Below are 18,442 nucleotides of genomic sequence, written 5' to 3'. Positions count from 1 at the left end.
GAATTCACCTTAGATCAATGAAAATTTAAACAAAATCTTTTATCTAAGCCAACATGTTAGGACATGGATACAGATTTAGGACGAAGTAACTGTGATGACTTTTTAATCAGGAGGCCAGAATCATACTCCTCCAAAGTATCCTTGCTGAGTGTGTCACTGTAAAAGGAGTCATAAAAATCAAGACCTTATCTTATATATGGAATTAAGAAATACCTTACAGCTATGTTATAAGCCAACTAGTGTACAATCCAAAGTACATTAACCACATCCATATTTATATCTTGCCCAGCTACATACTTTATGTACAAGCTCTTTTATTTTGATGAATAACCTTCTTCATTACCATAAAACATTTTTAGACATTTGGCATCTGCACCTCAAGAAATAAGCAGCTCTTCATTTTCCAGAAAAAATATTCTCTTGATGTATGTCTCACTACTTACAGCTGTAGATATTCTAATCAATATAGCTACATATTGAAAAGATTTGAACTAGTTACCTTGGTGGGTTCTGAACTTTGATGATGAAAGATTCTACAATAATACTTGACAATGTCATGCACCACTGCCCTTCCAACTTTTTAAGTGCATTTAGAGAATTTTCAGTATCATATAACTTACGCTCATTTAACATTTTATTAGTTTATTGTTGTCTGTACAGTACATTACGCTTTATCTCTGGTATATCTGTTTCTATTTAAACAGGCATTCTCTTCTTTAACTATGGAATTTAATAGCATTTACAACTTGTTTCATAATGTGAGCTCATATTAATCAATGATAATAATGAAAATAATTCCTTCAGGAGCTCCAATTTGATTAAAATCTTTTTTTTATTCTCTTTAAATGTTTCTTCTTGTGAGAAAAAGAAAAAAAATCAGATGCTCTTAGACACTCAGTAATCTATCTTATTTCTGCATACATTTAGGTATGTATGAATGAAATTTAATTCCAAATGTCCCCTAGGCTATATGTTCCAAGAATTTTATTATATCATGTACAGTGCACATTGCAAAGATTTATCATACACAATACAAAATTTTATGGGTAATTACTAGCCTATGCAAACAATCTACTTCTAATTGTGCTAGTCCTTTAATCCTGTCAATGTTCATCACAAACTTTTTTTTTTTTTGTTTATGAAGGTTCAGCACTTTGCCTTCTCACTAAAGTATTGATGCCTTGACATCTTGAAGATTTCTAGGTTCAGAACTTATATTGCAATGAAGAAGAGTTTAGCTTATGAGGCAAATGTGTTTCCTGTGAACAAATGAATAGCGAAACAATGCATAATGAACAAATTTGCAAAATTTCATTACAAAAGAGAGGAGTAGCTCATGGTTGAGGAACAGGGCTACTAGGCCTTAAAAGCTAAAGGATATTTATACCTACACTTGACTTGCAGACTAAATCATCCAAACACAAATATTTTCACACAAATAAATACTAGGAATATGATGAACTAAATAAATAAAATACATTAAAATTGCTGCTAAGTATCTAAACTACTTTAAATACTGGTTTATCAATCATTAAAAACTAATTTTCCCAGAGTTATATGAACAAGTCTCAATTACTTACGTTATATAGTATCTGGTACCTCTTGGAGAATTAACAGCATGTATAGTTGACTGGGCACCTTCTTTAGGATCTCGCATATACACGGCACACTTGGTACGAGTCACCAGATCTCTCCAGGAGAGCCAACAGTTCTGATAAATGTTGGACCACACATTGCCAGGGTTAACAAGCAGAACAGATACTCCTGTGAAATTATGATCCCAATATTACACAAAGCTTTGTAAAGTTTCTTTATTGCAAGAAAATTTATTCTAAAATAAACCTTGAAAGCTACAAATTAAAACTACTATTAAAAGAAAAAAGGACGAAGGAAAGTAGCTTTAGCATTCCTCATTTAGCAGGATAGCTCTTGGAACAAATACTCTTTTTAAGACACATTCTAAAACTTTTCCAATGCCAGATTCCCTCCCATATGAGCAGCCTGAGGGCTTTACCATGATACTACAATTTTTTCAAATAATTTGAATTTTTCCTAGCTATACAAACCAGAGTCATTTAAATGGGTTACTCCAAGAATCATTTTCTATGACCAGACAATCAAATGCTTCGTTGCTAAACAACTGCTGGGCATGTATAACACCTGTTCAAAGCACTTCCTCACAAAGACTTGTGGAGCAGTTGAGGTAGAACCTTTGATAAATGTCTCGGGTTTGTATAGCTAGGAAAAATACAAACTTCTGAGTCATTCATATGGGAGTCTTCCTTCCGTGGGAGGAAGTCTCCGTGAAGTTAGGGGACTGCCCTTCCTCTCTCAGAGATACAATTACTATATGTAATAGAAAGAGATCAAAGTAAATTATTTGTGAACAGTGTAGCAGGCTCATACAGAGCCGAGGCCTTATATTTAATTACAGAGAATAAAATACTTTGCCAGGGATGAGGTGATATGAATATCAAGTCTTGCATAATATCCAAATTTAAATATATCATCTAGTACTCAACTTCAAGGCATTCTTACTTGCATTGGGGTGAATTTCAAGCGAAGGCTTCAAATCCAACAAAGATTACCATCTGCCTTAGTGCCCATTAAATACCCTTATAATGCATAGAATAAATGATGCCTGTGATAGAGACAACTGGCGAAATATAACCGAGGCCCTTTGCATCAACAGGCATAGGGGGAGATGATGATAATAATGATGATGAAATAACAGCAGTTGCATGCCCCATAAGACTTTATAGTTACAGTATATTATTTGTTGTGCTGCAACAATAGGGCCCATAAAAAACAGTGTCTGAGGACCTGTTTGTGCAATCTCTAAGATAATGTTTAGTAAAATTGGTTTGTCTCTTTCAAACACCAGCTTTGAGAACTTGTGCTACACAATGGTTTTTGCAGAATGCTAGGATTGTGGCAAGCCAACGTATATCATGTGCTCGAGGTAAGGCCCTTGGAGATGCTTCCCCTGAGTATTTATAGGCTATCTTGATGGTTTCTCTCAACCAGAAAGAAATAGTGTTTCTGGATACTTACTTTTTGGAGCAGCCAGTGCTCACAAACAAAATCGGAGATTCTAGGCCTAGGATACTGTGTTCTTTTCAAATATATACGCACTGCTCTTACAGGACATAGTAATATGTCATCCTGGACCTCAGTTATCTCTTTGTGAGACAAGAGTGTGAAAGAGTCAAATCTGAGACATTTATCAACCGGATTCTGGGCTTTAGCCACAAATTTGAGAACAAAAGACAAAGATAGGTCTCTCTACTCTCTTGAATGTGACATAGGTTGAGAGAGACCATGCAATGGCCCAGAAAATGGCAAATGCCTTTCAACAGTGGAAAATGTAAAATCATTTGCACAGAGGTGCTCTCTCTCTCTCTCTCTCTCTCTCTCTCTCTCTCTCTCATATCATCGGCGCTGAATCTTCATTTGTTTCTGAAAGAGAAGAGGCTGGTGGAGGCACTGATGGTATAACTGGGGTTTTAATCTTGGAGAAGAACATGGTGATGGGTAGATGCTGTCATTTTTTTCTTTTGTTGCAAGATGCCCTTGTACAAGGATATAACCCCGTCAACATGGTAGCTAAACTCGACAGCTAGAAACATATTACCGTCAATGTCTTGTACAAATCATTGCATTGCCCTTGCCATGTTGCAAAATTGCGACAGGTTCTCCAGGGTAAGGCCACTCTCTTTAATTTCTTCATCTTGCTCTTTTTCGCTTTAGTCTTCACTTGCAGACTTCATCATCTCAAGGAAGTCTTCATCTGTCAGTGGGTCCAAGTAAGCATTGATAAGGCTGTTGATGTCTTTCTCCGTTATGTCAACAAATCCTCCATCCCTTATTTCATTTAGTCATTTATTAGAAATAAATGTCTATTAGAATGTAATCGCGTCCTAATTCGCCCGGCAATTTGCATATTTAAGATGCCAGAGTTCTTTGACTTACTCATGTAAGTAAACCTCATATCATTGTACGTATGCTTACAAACAATGGATATAATGGACAATGATATTGTTCCGATAATATATACAAACCGTGAGACCATTCGTATACCCAGTGAATACTTATGTATGTTCATAGAATATATGCTAACCTTGAGGCCCCTTATCTACCGTCTAGAATGACTCTTCCCTATAGGGGGCAGGAAGCACTAACATTGTTTATGATTAGTGATAATGACGGATAACGGTAACGTCATTTGTCTCAAATGGTCCAGATGACCATAGAAATATTGTCCCAAGGTTAAGGCACTAATGAAAATCCACAGAGACAGTAATGCTCTGGTAAGCTTCCTTCAGGACGACATGGCTTGAGCCCAAAAAACTGATTTTGAGCAAAGCGAAAAATCTATTTTTGGGTGAGATAGCCATGTCGTCCTGGTGGACCCACCCTCCTTTTCTATAGAATAGGTCTTCGCAGAATCCCTCCCGAAACTACTGTATCTGTAGCACCATGCTCAACGCTACAAGGAATGTCCGCCATCTTGATACTCAATAGTAGTATGGGAAGTAGGGTAACCTTGATATGGCTCCCCTTCTAATTTTGCCACTTTCCCCCTCAAAGCGTAAATGCTATTCCGGGTGAAGATTGCTATGTGGCGTGTCAAGAATCCGTCCCCTGATAGATATTATGCGATATCCTTGAGAAATTTTAAGGATATTCGTGCCAGGAGTTAGAATTCTGGAGACCTAAAGGTAAATTCTCTGGGAATATCACTGTAGTACATATATCCCATAGGAAGCTACTATTAGGAACCTTCCATCAGGATGACATGGCTTGAGCCTAAAAATTCCTAAATTCGTAGCAAAGCTGGAAAACCTTTTTTTTTTTTTTTTTTCCTTCATTTAATCAAGAATAGCAAACTGTCGCTGACAGAATGATAATTTACGATGATTCTAAACGGTAACAAAAGATAATTGTCCTTTCCAGTTATCAGTTATAAGTCAACTTGTACCCACCTCAATTATGGAACCATCTGGAAAAAGGTAAAAGAAGAAGAATGTCCTAGGGCGCTTTTTAAAGTCATCGAACAATTAGGTTACCGCTAAGACGTTCGATGTGACAGAGATGGTACGAGATTGGAGAAGGCAAGGAAAATTGAATCATGATTGATTTTTAATATAACTGAAACTTTGTGAAACAATAAAGATTTCCTTTGTTGGAGAGAGAGAGAGAGAGAGAGAGAGAGAGAGAGAGAGAGGTAAGAAATGAGGGGTAGTGAAAGGTATCCGAGAGAGAGAGAGAGAGAGAGAGAGAGAGAGAGATAATAATGGTTTTAAATGTACTAAACAATAAATATAATAGGTTATAACACATTGGTGCTTATGTAATATTAACTGTATAGATGGTTTGAATAAGTTAAATGGTATAAACAATACTTTCTTACTGTATTCGTATGTGCATATTCTTGAGAGCGGCAGCTAAACATCAGCTGATCTGATCACAGCCAAAAGTAAAACATAAAGAAGTCAGCAATACTCGATTTTTAAAACACACCCGAAATTTAAAAACAAAATTACATGTTTTATTATAGCGCAATTAACTATTTAAAGAATAACAATTTTCTGGAATAAAATGGTGTATCCTAAAAAAAATAGTGGATTGCTGACGAAATCTGATGCCATTATTCTAAGCTACGACTGAACTGGATGTATACAACGTAAACTTTTTCGTTTCGTATCTAATTGACACTTATTAAGAAAACCTATTTTGGTTTCTTCATCTATATGTAAGTATTGCATAACACGAGAGAGAGAGAGAGAGAGAGAGAGAGAGAGAGAGAGAATATCAGCTGTTGCAATCGAATGCCGTGTTTTTGTTTCTTGTACTACCTGAAGCGAAGGATTGATCGCCACAACTAAGAATAGTCATGTTAATTTCATTATTAAACTCATGTTGCCATATGTGAACTAGGATTTTATTTCTTACAGAGAGAGAGAGAGAGAGAGAGAGAGAGAGAGAGAGAGAGAGAGAGAGAGATTTGAGGTTTCTCTCTCTCTCTCTCTCTCTCTCTCTCTCTCTCTCTCTCTCTCTCAGAGAGAAGTTTTGATAATTATACCGTGTACTATACAAAACAAATCTTTGTAAAGTAAAACTATATATACTATTTAAAATATGACAAAATATTGCTGACTCGTTACCGAAGTTTAGGCTATTCACTGCTGATAAACGAACCCAGCCTACGTGTGAAAACCTTGAACACCCACAGGGAAAAATAAAGCTTTTATGTATACTGTACTAAACAGAAATAATACTTTAATATACCGTCATAATTACCACTACCATTAAAATTATCGAAAAGTTTGAGAAAGATAAAGATTGCCGAGAACGTAACTACAGTTCTGTTTACATTTTGTCAGCTGGACCTGCATAGTTAAAGTTGATTTCATTGTTGATGGAGAATTTTATCCTTAAATAGGCTATTTATTAGGAAATTATGTTATTATGATGTAAGGTAAATATCATTTTGTAACATTTATTATATCAAGCACCCTATTTAGAGCAACCTATATACTTAAAAACACAACAGATTTGATACATTTTGTAGTGCTTGACTCGCAGACTTTGAACAGCTCCGTAGATACAGATAATTTATTTTTGAAAAATAGCGACCACATAAATGGGGAATCGCATAATTCGGAACCGTACTGTACAGTTTCACCTCAGGAATGAAATAATGGAGGAACCATTCGAGAGTCAGGGCTTTCGTTATCCAGGCCTTAGAGTTATACATCCAATACACGGGGAGCAGAGCCTTATTTTTAATGTGTAAGGCCCGTGGATATTTGGCCTTATGAATAAGGCCTGGCTTAAGCATAAGGCCTGTAGTATTGCCACACACGATGAGAAGGACACGGTCCTTGTGGACCTTGAAGCCTGGCCTCTTCATTTCATCATTGAAGAGGAATGTACGAGAAGGGGTCCTCTTCCAAAAGAGGCCTGTCTCTCCATGTTAAAAACTTGCTTAGGGAGGTAGCTGCCATGACTGATGAGCTTAGGAAACTCATCCTCCATGTAAAAACGAGCAGCATCGGTGTCGGCAGAGGCAGCCTCAACATACAAAGGCATGCTTTTGAGGCCGTATCTCTTTTGAAATTTATCGAACCAGCCTTTGCTGGCTGTAAAGCCTCGTCATTAAGGAGATGAATCACTTATGGCAGAGCTAGTACTGGCTTAAGGTTCGTCAGGCACATCTTCAGCATCTCCTTGGTCATCACCATCGGGCAAGGTTTGATCATAGAGATTGATAGATTGATTTGAAGTATTCTGGCATCCAGACATCGAAGGTTATTGACGCTGATATCGTTTATTATAAATAAAGAATAAAAGAATATTCAATTAAAACTATAGAAAAAAATATGTCATTATAAAGGTTAAATAACTTTCAGAAGACCTGCTTCTGAAATAAATCTAAAAATGCCACGAGAGAGATTTGGCCCTTGTCTTGATCATAATAGTGTTCAAACTCATGTTTCTTTTTTCCTGCAATCAGCAATCCACAAAGCTAATGCAGCTTCCATTTTCACAATACTCTTATTGTGCGGAGTTACCACACGTTTCACTTCTGTATTGAAGCTTATTGCAGCAGTTTTGCGGATGTTAGCTTCATCTTTTTTTATGTAGTGCACAGTTGATTCATTCACTCCATAATAGCGTGCCACCGCAGCATAACGTCTGCCGTTTTAACATATCTAAAAAGCTTAACCTTTTCACTAATGGTCATGGTCATCATCTTCATCTTCCTCTTCCTCTTGGGCTCACTAGAGGAATCTTTCGCAGGGCACGGTGCTTAGGAGCCATTGTAAGGGCTTAAATGTTAATTCGAACACAAAACTAAGATACGCGAGACACAGTTGACAGCGTGAACAAGAGTGACAAGATACAGGACAAGAAGCTGGGAGAGGATATGATGCGCAGCCAATTCGCTCACGGGATACATCCACTCGTGCTCTCATTCGTCGATCTCATGGTGGGAACCAATCACGTGCCTTGTCTGAGTGGCCGTGGGTATGTACACAGGCTCCAAGAACTTCTCTCTTTGTCTGGCATCCTGGGAAACCGTTTCTCTTATGCATCACAATGAAACAAAGCTATTTTCCACAATACGGCTTTCATTTTTATTTTTCGATGAATATTTTTGAAAAATCAGTGATGCACTGAGGCAGGGAAACTTGAACTGCGAAGGATTACTGTACTTGTGAAAATGTGTACTACGTGTATTGTATAAAATTCTTGAAGATTCATAGTTAACTGGTCAAAGTTTGGCATCCTTTTCATTTTTCTTAAATATGAACTGTTAAATTTATCGTTATGTCATAGGCTATCTTATACTTAATGAGTAACATGTATATTTTCCCTACATTATGATTCACGATACTATTACGCAAGAACATGGTATGCTTGCCTATTATGTTAAACTGAGTAAATTCACTAAGTTGCATCCATAAATGTAGGTTTACATTAATCAAATCACTTACAGACATCATAAGCCATGATTATTAGTGTTTGGCTTACCTAAACTAACAAATTTTGATTATCTAGTAATTCAGCAGGTTTTTTCATACCAACAGCAATAGATTACTAAGGATATATTGGACTTACTATGGTACAAAATTGACATTTTCGCCAACCTACCAACAGCCTCTTTAGACAGATGATCAGCATACATATGCAATGCCAGTTTTGAGATACCATATAGTTTCACATGGTCATGAAATGTTCTTAATTCCACTTCCTTCGTGCAATCAAAGTTTTTCACATCCTCAGCTGTCACTAAACGATGTGCTTCAGAAGAGACAAATACAACTTGAGAGGCTGGAGTATTTTTAAGAAGTGGTTCTAGTTTAGATGTCAGCATATATACACCTGAAAAGATAAAAACGAACTTAAACTCATAAAAAAAAAATATGGAGTATTTTTCTTTCAAATCTACATTCACTAGCTTTAAAAATGGTATCAAAATTAGACTCTGAAAACTGATTCAATTTTGGTGAGTTTTCAGTAATCATAAGTAAAAAAAAAATTCCAAGCTAAATGGTAAGTGTTTTCTTTACTGTACATAATCATGAAGAACTAAAAAACCATAGAAATTTAAGTTCATTATACAAAAATATGCATGAACTGTCTGAAACCCAATGGACCGACCAATCAACGGATTTTGAGCGAAGCGAAAAATGACAAATTCGGAGATAATTTGTATTTTTCCTAACCATACAAACCTTAGCTATTTACATTGTGTATTACTTTCGGCGTAGCTGAAATGACGAGCCATTAGATTTTAACGAGGGTTTCCTACCCCACGCTAGTTAGCAGGGGTAGGGGAAGGGGTAGCTTGCTACCCCTCCCTCCCTCACACACCGGTGAAATGTCTCACTTCACTTAGAGGTAGGACTTGACTTGGGGGACAGGGCTGGTGGGCAAATATGTGTAAATAGCTAAGGTTTGTATGGTTAGGAAAAATACAAATTATCTCCGAATTTGTCATTTGTTCCATAACCGAAATACAAACCATGCTATTTACATTGGGAGACTAACCCCTTAGGAAGGGTGGAAAGACCCCAGCCATACTGGCTTTGGCTTACCCGTGGACTCAGAATCCGAGTGAGTCGCACTCGAGAAAAGGAGTCCCTGCACCTCACAAGTTCCTTGCAAGGCAACGTGTGGCCTACATAAGCTTGTGTGTGAAGGAAGAAAGTGTGACCCGTCCTAGGCAGTTGACCTGGAGTTCCAGAAGGAACTCTGGGTTAGGACGTTCCCAATACCACCTCGTCAGGATATGGGGGACGCGACAGTATTGACTCAATACTTGGAACACAAGGAAGAATGGTTTACCTGCAGAGGTTTGAGGTCAGCTATGCAGAGACCAGGATGCTGCTTCCCCAGTAGAGGGGACGATGAAGAAAGAAGTAAGGGCCAGACATACCTCTTTCGTTCATGCAGACTAAAACCTGATAACAATGCCCTCAACCTTCTGCTACCTGTCAAAAAGGAGCCTGAGGTTAGACCAGCTGTTGTGTAGCCACCACAGAGCGATAGAAACGTATCGATACTCCTGTGGGTCACGTCCTGCAGGAAGCGGGCTGCGAAGGTCATTAGACGCTTCCAGACTCCAGCTTGTAGCACCTGCGTCACAGAGTAGTTCTACTCGAAGGCGAGGGACGTTGCGATGTATCCGACATCGTGCTGTAGGGCGGCGTGACGGGGGAGGGTCTGGATTCAGGTTGAGATGAATGCCCTTGAGTCCGAGCTGAAGAGGTATACTGGTAACTCTCCCGTGTCCTCCCTGTGCTCCCAAACCGGCTTGCACGTGAGGACAAATTGCAGCTGTTCCCAAAGATAACCCCTCGATTCCTTTACTGGCAAGAAGGAGAAGGTCTGGGTCATCTGATACAGAACGGAGACTCGAAATCTTGAAGAAGTCGAACCGGAGGACCGGGACTCCAAGATTCTGAGTCTAGAAAACAACTCAGGAGCGAACCTGAATGTTGCCTTCCCCTATTCTCTTGAAAGGGCGGAGTCGTACGAGACCATGAAGATTGCTTACACCCTGGCCGAGGCCAGAGTGAGCAGGAGCACCGTCTCCCAAGACGGAATACGATCAGAGGACTGACGTAATGGTTCTTGAGAAGATCTCTTAAGGGACTAAAGAGTCCGAACCATGCTCCATGGAGGAGGACTCACTCCGACTGGGGGCAGGATGTTCGCAGCTTCGCATGAGCGAAGAAAGGTCCAGCGGGAAGGAAAAAATCTATTCCTTTCAACCTGAAGGCCAGGGAAAGGCTGAGCGATAGGCTTCACTGCCGAGAGCGGAAAAGAGTTTCCTCCCGCCGAAAAGCAAGATCTCCGTTATTGCTGGAGAAGAGGCCTCAAGGGAAGAGGTATCTCTCCCACAACACCAACCACAGAAGACTCTCCACTTCGCCTGGTAGACCCCTGCGGATGACTATCGCAGGTGACGCGACCTCCGCTCCGCGACTGTAGCGGGTTGTTTCTTCTTGAGGAGGCGGCGTAGTGTCTCCAGGCGTGAAGCCGAAGCAATGCAACGGCTCGTGAAAGATGTTATAGTGTGGTTGTTTGAGTAGCCTGTGTCGTGGAAGAAGCTCTCCCGGGAGTTCCGTCATAGGAAGCAGAGGGTCCGGAAACCGTTCTGCGTATAGTCACAGCGGAGCTCTCAGGGCCATCGAAAGGTTGACAGACAACCTGGTCTTGTTGAGACCCATTCTCAACAGACAACAATGGTGGGAAGACGCGGGCGTTGATGTTGTCCCACCGTCACCGGAAAGCATCTTGCTAAAGAGTCTTGGGGTCTGAGACTGGGGGGAAGAACAGCGGAAGCTTGAAGTTCCAGGCTGTCGTGATCAGGTCCCCCAGGCCTGGACTTGCTGGTTACTATAGGCGAAAGACCCCCAGGTACTCTCTATCTGTGAGGCTCTGCTCAGATAGTCGGAGAGAACATTCCTCTGCCCGGAATGAGCGAGCCGATAGTAGTATTGAGAGGACTTCGGATCATCTCAGTATTTCTACTGCAAGATGCGAAAGTATGAAAATGCGCCTCCCTGCTGGTTGGAATATGCCAGTACCATGAAGTTATCACGCACAGAGCGACTCGGCAGGGTCTGTAGGATCTGTAGAGGGGCCAGACTACGGCCCCTAAGCCTGCCTGAATGATGGGGAGGTACCCTTCAAGTCCTGACCATAGGCCTGAACCGGAACATGCCCCCCCTTAAAATGGCGAGTCCGAGAACAGCATCAAATGTGGGGAAAGGACGAGAATATCCACTCCCATGCAAGAGGTTCCATAGGTCAACACCCATTGCCGGTCTAAACGTTCCACTGGTCCCATAGGGACCAGAAAGTCCGGTTAATCGTTGCTTGGATACCACCGGGACTTGGGCCGCCTCACAGGGAACTTATCCTGAGGCAACTGTTCGGAACTAGACGGGTCAAAGAGGAAAAGAGACCCAGGGAACGTTCCAAGATAGGGCTGAAAGCTCTCCTTGACTGAGAACAGGTACTGCGACTCTCCTCAGCCTTGCCACAGTCAACTGAAGGGAAGGCTCAGAGAAGGAGTCAATATCATGGCTAGATACTCCAGATGTTGAGGCAGATGTAGAGAAGGCTCCTAGCAAATTACCATGATCCCTGACTCTTGGTAAAGACCCGGAAGCTTGTCCCGGTGTTGAGGAAGGTCGAACCCGAGCCTACCGGAGTTGACCAGACCTCCAAAAAGCGAAGGAGGCAGAAGCCTGCTCCTGAGCGGCCATAAGGAAAGCAGGGAGAGTTCTCTGGGGGAAAAACCTGCGATGCTGCGGCGGGATCGCCACACACCATCTTAAGCAGGAACATCTGTAGTCTAGGCTAAATTCCAAGAGCTTCCTGGAAGATGGATGGAATGGAACCTGGAAGTACCCGTCCTTCCAATCCAGGGCATAAGGAGTCCTGCAGCCTCGTTACCAGTTTGATTGACTCTGCTGTTCCACGCTGGACGAAGTTTGTTCGACAAACTTGATCAGAGTTGAGAGGTCGACAACGGAACTCCCGACTCAGATGCTTTCCCAGAAGAAAGGATCGACTGAAGAAGCCCGGGGGGAAGCCGTCGACGATCCTATGGAGGACCTTCTCCTAAGGCATGGATCCTTCTGCCCAACGGGCAAACCTCTTGCCGACCCCATGGCATAGAGGATCAGAGACACTGGATTCGCCGACAGTGAAGGAGAGATGGTAAGAGCGAGGCGCGATATCCTTGGCTGATCACGGAGATCGTGCAGGAATCGGCATCGGGAGGCTGTTATCCGGACGAGTAACCTTAGGCATCCCCCCAGCGTGAGACCTGCAAGGGGGATTGCCAATCCTAGAGTTTGTGAACTTTGCCGGTCCCTCTAGGATTATGCCCCCCCGGAAGAGCCTCCCGTGCTACCTGTCCCTGACAGGAGGGGACTGCTATTGTACACCTTGTCTTAGCTGCCGTAGCCGGTTCCGATAACTTAGGCTGACGAGGCTGAATGAAGAGGCGTCAGAGGCCTGCAGGGTCTGGAAGGAGTGAAAACGCCCAACAACAGTCCATTTCTCTGTCCTTGGGCTCTAACCAAGCTCTTCCCAAGGATGGAAGAGTGTCTGAGCTTGTCGACATTCACGGATGAGACACCCGAGAGGAAGCCCTCGGACACTGCGTCTAGATGCTCCAACATCAAGGTTGCCCGCAAGTTCGAAACTTGGCCACGGAACGCAAAGGTGCTTGAGCCCGAGAGGAGGAAAGTACCCAAGATCTTCCTGGGGCTTCCTAGTACAAAACCTCGGGTCGCAACCGAGGAGGGAAAGGCCTGGTAAGCCCCTTCCACGAGAGGTGAAGAGGAAGGGCTAAACCAGTCACCCCTTGCCCGACGGAGAAATCTCGAATGGAAAACTCCCTGGCAAGACCCTTCCAGGGAATAATGAAGAGAAAGGACTAACCCAGGTTCTGGAAAGAAGAATGTTGCACAGACCTCCCTGAAAATTCTTCCTGCTCTAGCACGAGCCATGCTCGCGTTTACGGGGTAGAGACCGTGTTCTGGAAATACGCGCTCCAGAAGACTCGCCAGGCTGGCCGTGTTGCGAGACCCCGACGGGAATCGCGGTCGCAATCGCCCTAGCGCTCGCGCGATGGTAAATTAATGGTTCGCGCGTGGGCGAACGTGGAAGCGCCCGTGAGCGGGCACGCAGGAGAGCAGACGAAAGTGCGCGAGGGAGTGCAGAAGGAGGGTGGGCGTGGTTGGAAGGGCGAGAGCTGGCGGTCGGAATCCGACAGTTCACAGGCGAGCGACGACACGTAGGTAAGCGATGGCTTACTGCAGGAATCGAGCTGGCGCTCGCGCGATGGAACACCGTTGGTTCGCGCGATAGAACACCGTCGGTTCACGCGATGGAACACCGGCGGTTTGCTCTGAAGACAATTGTTTTCTTCTCTAGCTTGAATCCTAGGTAGGAGGAGAGGGGGTGGCTGACAGGCAGATGCCAGTAAGCATCTGCCAGGTCTATTGAGACTGTGTACGCCCCTTTGGGTAGAAGGGTCCTTATGGGTTGCAAAGTAAGCATTCGGAACTTGTTCTCGATGAACTTATTGAAAGGAGACAAGTCTAGAATGCCTCTGAGTTTGTCTGAGTCTTTCTTGGGAACACAAAACAGCCTTCCCTGGAATTTGATGGACTTCGCTTTCCTTATTACCTTCTTGTTCAAGAGTTCTGAGGTATATTCTTCTAACGAGGAGGTGGAGTGTTGGAAGAATTCTGGAAAACGGGGTGGAGTTCTGTTCCATCTCAACCCGAGTCCATTCGTGATTAGGCTGTGGGCCCAGGGATCAAAGGTCCAGCAATCCCGAAAGTGGTATAATCTGCCCCCTACCTGGAACCTCTTATTGCCTAGGGCATCCTGAGGACCTGTTTCCGTGACCACATCCTCCTCTGCCCCGTGAGGGGTTTCCTGAGGAACCTCTTCTTGGGCCTTTTCCTTTGTAAGGACGAAAGGTGGTCAATTGCCTCCCAAAGCTAGGGTTAAATGCTGGCGATTGGGCTACCAGCTGTTGAGGGACCATCTGTAAGGTGGTTTGAGGCTGTGCTACCAGTTGAGGCACCGTGGCCATGGTCACGGCCGGAAGTTGCACAGGTTTACATAGTCTCCTTACCTTTTTGTTCTTAGGCTGGGGACCTCCGACTGAGGAAGATTTCCTCTTTGATGTCATGCCCCACTTTTGGATAAGATTCATATTCTCCGTGGCTGCTCTGGCTATGACTTCTTGGACCACTTCCTGTGGGAAAAGGTCCTTGCCCCAGATGCACGATGAAATCAGCTTCCTGGGTTCGTGTTTCACTGTTGCTGAGGCAAACACCTGCTCTCTGCAGGTCCTCCTTGACCTGATGAAAGCATTAAGTCCTTCACAAGGGTACCCATATGAGACTTACCCCGGAAAATGTACATTTCTTCAGCGTTATGTAGGCCTGCGCACATTTCCAGGCAGTTCTGATGAGAAAGGGTGGCCGCAAATCTCTCTTTCGTTTCCTGTTATCTCCTCTGAAGATGGTCTGGCAACTTTGGAAGGTTCTCATTGAACTGCTGGCCTGCTATCTCTGGATCCAATTTCAAGACGGAGAAGGTCAGATGGACGTCTTTCCACTTCTCCTCGCAGGTAGGTATTGCTAGAGAGAATCGTTTGCATTCCTCTAGAGTTGGGCAGGGTTTGCCCTCTTCGACTGCCTTCATGACAAAGTCTAGAGCTTTTTCCGAAAAAGGGAAAGAGATGGAGGAAGGAGCAATAAAGGTGGGATGCCTCTTGCTCAGTGCTGAAACTTTGGAGTTGGTGAAGCCTGCTCCTTTCAAGGACTTTACAAGGATGGCTCGTGCCTTGTCATGTTTGAAGACAATGACTTCCTTCGGTACCGTTTCCTCACGGGATGCAAGTTCATCCCGCAGTCTCACATAACAGTCTGGGTAAGCTGAAAAGCTGGGCCAGAACTCAAGATCTTCAAACAGTTTGGCTCCCAACTTCTCTGAGACAAATAGCTTCCCATTCATCATGGGCATATGCTCCGCGTACCTCAAGGGGTTGGTTTCAGAGCAGTGAGGGAGATCTGATACTCTAAGGGGCTTAGCAGAGCCCCTGGAAGTTCCAGGGCGGTCCCTTTCCTGTATCTGTCTATTGTTCTGTTGGATGGACTGCTTCATAGCCTCCTGTTCCTACTGGAACGCTTCCAACATCCGCTGGATCAACGTGAGGATTGCTTCACTCTTGTCGACCTGTGTAGTTGGTTGAGAAGTTGGGGTTGAAGAGGTTGATGGCATAGGTTGGTATGCCGTCACGGTGAACTGAGGGTCCTCAGTTACCGTCGAAATGGATCCTTCTTCCTCTGTGCGTGGTTGATCCACGTCTTCTTCAAGGCCTTCTTGCAGTAGGTCCTGTTCTGTGTCGGTAGACACTACTGACATCCGTTCTTGGTGAATGTCCATGCCTTCTAGTGCCTTGTGGATGTCCGCATCGATCTTCAGCAGTATGAAAGGAGGCTGGACTTATTCTTGGGGCACTACTGCATTTGCTAGATCCTTAGGGAACAAAAGGCACCTTAGGGATTCATTAGGTAGATATGGTCCCGGAGAGTTCTTTTGGAACCCTCTTACCCACCTACGAAGGGATTCTCTCGCTGTGTCCTTAGTCTCCACGGTGAATGGGATGGCTTCTCCAAAGCTGTTGGTCAGCAGGGTTGAGCAGGTGGAGCAACCCTTCAGGTCCAAATACTTTACGGATCTGGACACGATACAGCAAGGGGCATGAGTCCTGCACATCGTGTGCCCACAAAAGTCATTACTTTTGTGGTTGCAGAATATGGCTGCACACTATACCATCGGCTCCTCCTGTAAAGGAAATGGTTTCAATGAGTTTACAGATTTTTATATCATTGATATAAAGGCATACATTTTATTAACAATAGTAATCACTATTGTAAACAATAGCTTAGGATAGTAAGCTGGAAAGGAAATAGGAAAGACACATATCTGTGTTTCCTCTCCCAGGCAATTGCTGAGACCTCCGTCAATGATAATATTTAGATTCCCTGTTAGGCAGAACACAGGGTGCAAGAAACTCTAGAAACTAGAGTTAGGGTTAGTAAGTGTTTATACTAACTTTATCCACCTGTAGTATATTAATATTGATTGGTGATTTATTAGGGTCACGGTGATCAAAGAAATCATCTGGGTGTTGTGGGATTGCTCAACCTCAACATGATATTGTGATCCCAACAATAGACTGTGATAGGAAACACAGAGTATGTTATAAAACAAATATACTACTGTATTTTTTGTATACTGTAGTCCAGCCGGCGCAATACCAAGGTTAGGTTAGTACCTGGCGGCACTAACTGATAGAGAGAGAGAAAGCATTAGGGAAGGAGATTTTCCTATTATTATGGTTTAGCACAACAATTGGAAGTGTAGGAGGACTATCGGGTGCCTACTGTCTCCTTTCCAGAATGAGAGTTCTAATGGAAGGGGTAAGAATCCATCTGATTTTAGCTTCCATCCATCCACAAAAGGCCTGCTGCCAGCTGTACTGCCGACGGCAATATTTGTGAATGGCAGACCAAGAGAGGGCTGAAGACTTCTCAAAAGTATGTTGGGTTTCCCACCGGCAGTTGTCAGGGCCGGCTCAATCTTCCCCCCGTGACATTCACTTCCGGTGAAGGAAGGACATAAGGGGGAAGGTGGCTGAGGTGGCTGAACTAACTGCTGCCGGTAGGGTCCCGGCTGGCAACGCAAACAACCTGGAAAGCCGGGATGACTTTCACAATACCGGGTAAAGAATGTTGTCACAACTATGCCGACACTAAAGGACAGAAGGGTGAAGGGAAAGGGTCTTGTAGTTCACTGGGGAGAGAGGTGGCAGCAGCTATGCCGCCTACCTTCGACAGTGGACTGAGGAAGACGTCGTCGGCGGCAGAGGAAACATGATTCCTTTGCTGACGACATCGTCGGCGGCAAGACAAGGGCACCCTGAGTTAATTACTATTTAACCCAAAGCCGGAGTTCTACTCAACGGCAATGAAATAAGACAGTGGTTGCCGCCTGTAATGGCGGTGGTACTCAGGGAGGGAGGAAGGGTTTAGCCTCTTTTCTCTAAAAGAGAATGTATATCGAACCTTATCCATAAATTCTAGAGGATGAAAGTCCCTATCTGAATTAATAAGGAACGATAGGGTGAGGCTACACATGGGGAATTACTTTACTAACGTATATATGAGCGAGGCTAGCCTAGCTCTGGTAAGAACCACGGCCATGGTTGGTACCGTCAGGGCTCCAGCCGCATACGAAAAGTAAAGTTACATAATAGGAAGAGGAATAATAATATTTCTTCATGCACAATCTTCACTTGTATAATTTGCCTAACTAGCTAATATTATAGCTAAATATCGGGAAATATTGCCCAACTGACTAAATAAAATGCAATAATAATCGGCGACAGTGGTCGTAAAATGGCCTCCGGTTCATGACAACGCTCAACAAAACACATTTAAATTATTGGAATTTAACTGTGAGAAGGGAACCTAAAACTATACACAGAAAAGAATTAATACTCAACTTTCCCGAGGATGAAGATGCTGGAGATTGCATGATTAATATTCCGAAAACTTGCAACAAACACTGGGAAAATGTTGGGAGAACACATAGCTTAAATGCTACAAAGAAAGGAATGGCGGCCGGTAGTAGTACGGATAGGAGGTCCATCGGGTACCTAGATCAGCACCCCTTTCTTTCGCCACTCTTCCCCCTTACATCAAAGAGTTAAATCTATTCGGGGTGAAGATTGCTATGTGTCGTATCTAAAAAATACGTCCACTGATATTATCCGATATCCTTAACTGGATACTCGCGCCAGGAGTTAAAATCCAGGAGA

At 43.3% G+C, this 18,442-nt stretch overlaps 1 protein-coding gene across 1 annotated transcript in view; it reads right to left on the bottom strand.

The window, feature by feature from the left end:
* Positions 1–16: 16 nt before the first annotated feature.
* Positions 17–18,442, bottom strand: part of LOC137627189 (WW domain-containing oxidoreductase-like) — a 65,295-nt gene continuing 46,869 nt past the window's right edge. The window contains exons 4-6 of the mRNA XM_068358266.1: positions 8,662–8,892; positions 1,581–1,764; positions 17–156 (exon numbers count right to left, since the gene is read on the bottom strand). Coding sequence (XP_068214367.1) covers positions 57–156; positions 1,581–1,764; positions 8,662–8,892 — 515 coding nt within the window. The 3' untranslated portion in view covers positions 17–56. The remainder of the gene's footprint in view (positions 157–1,580; positions 1,765–8,661; positions 8,893–18,442) is intronic.

The sequence above is a fragment of the Palaemon carinicauda genome, chromosome 35 (genome assembly GCF_036898095.1).
Source record: "Palaemon carinicauda isolate YSFRI2023 chromosome 35, ASM3689809v2, whole genome shotgun sequence".
NCBI classification, from domain to species: Eukaryota; Metazoa; Arthropoda; class Malacostraca; order Decapoda; family Palaemonidae; genus Palaemon; species Palaemon carinicauda.
This window is presented reverse-complemented; position numbering and strand designations above follow the sequence as displayed.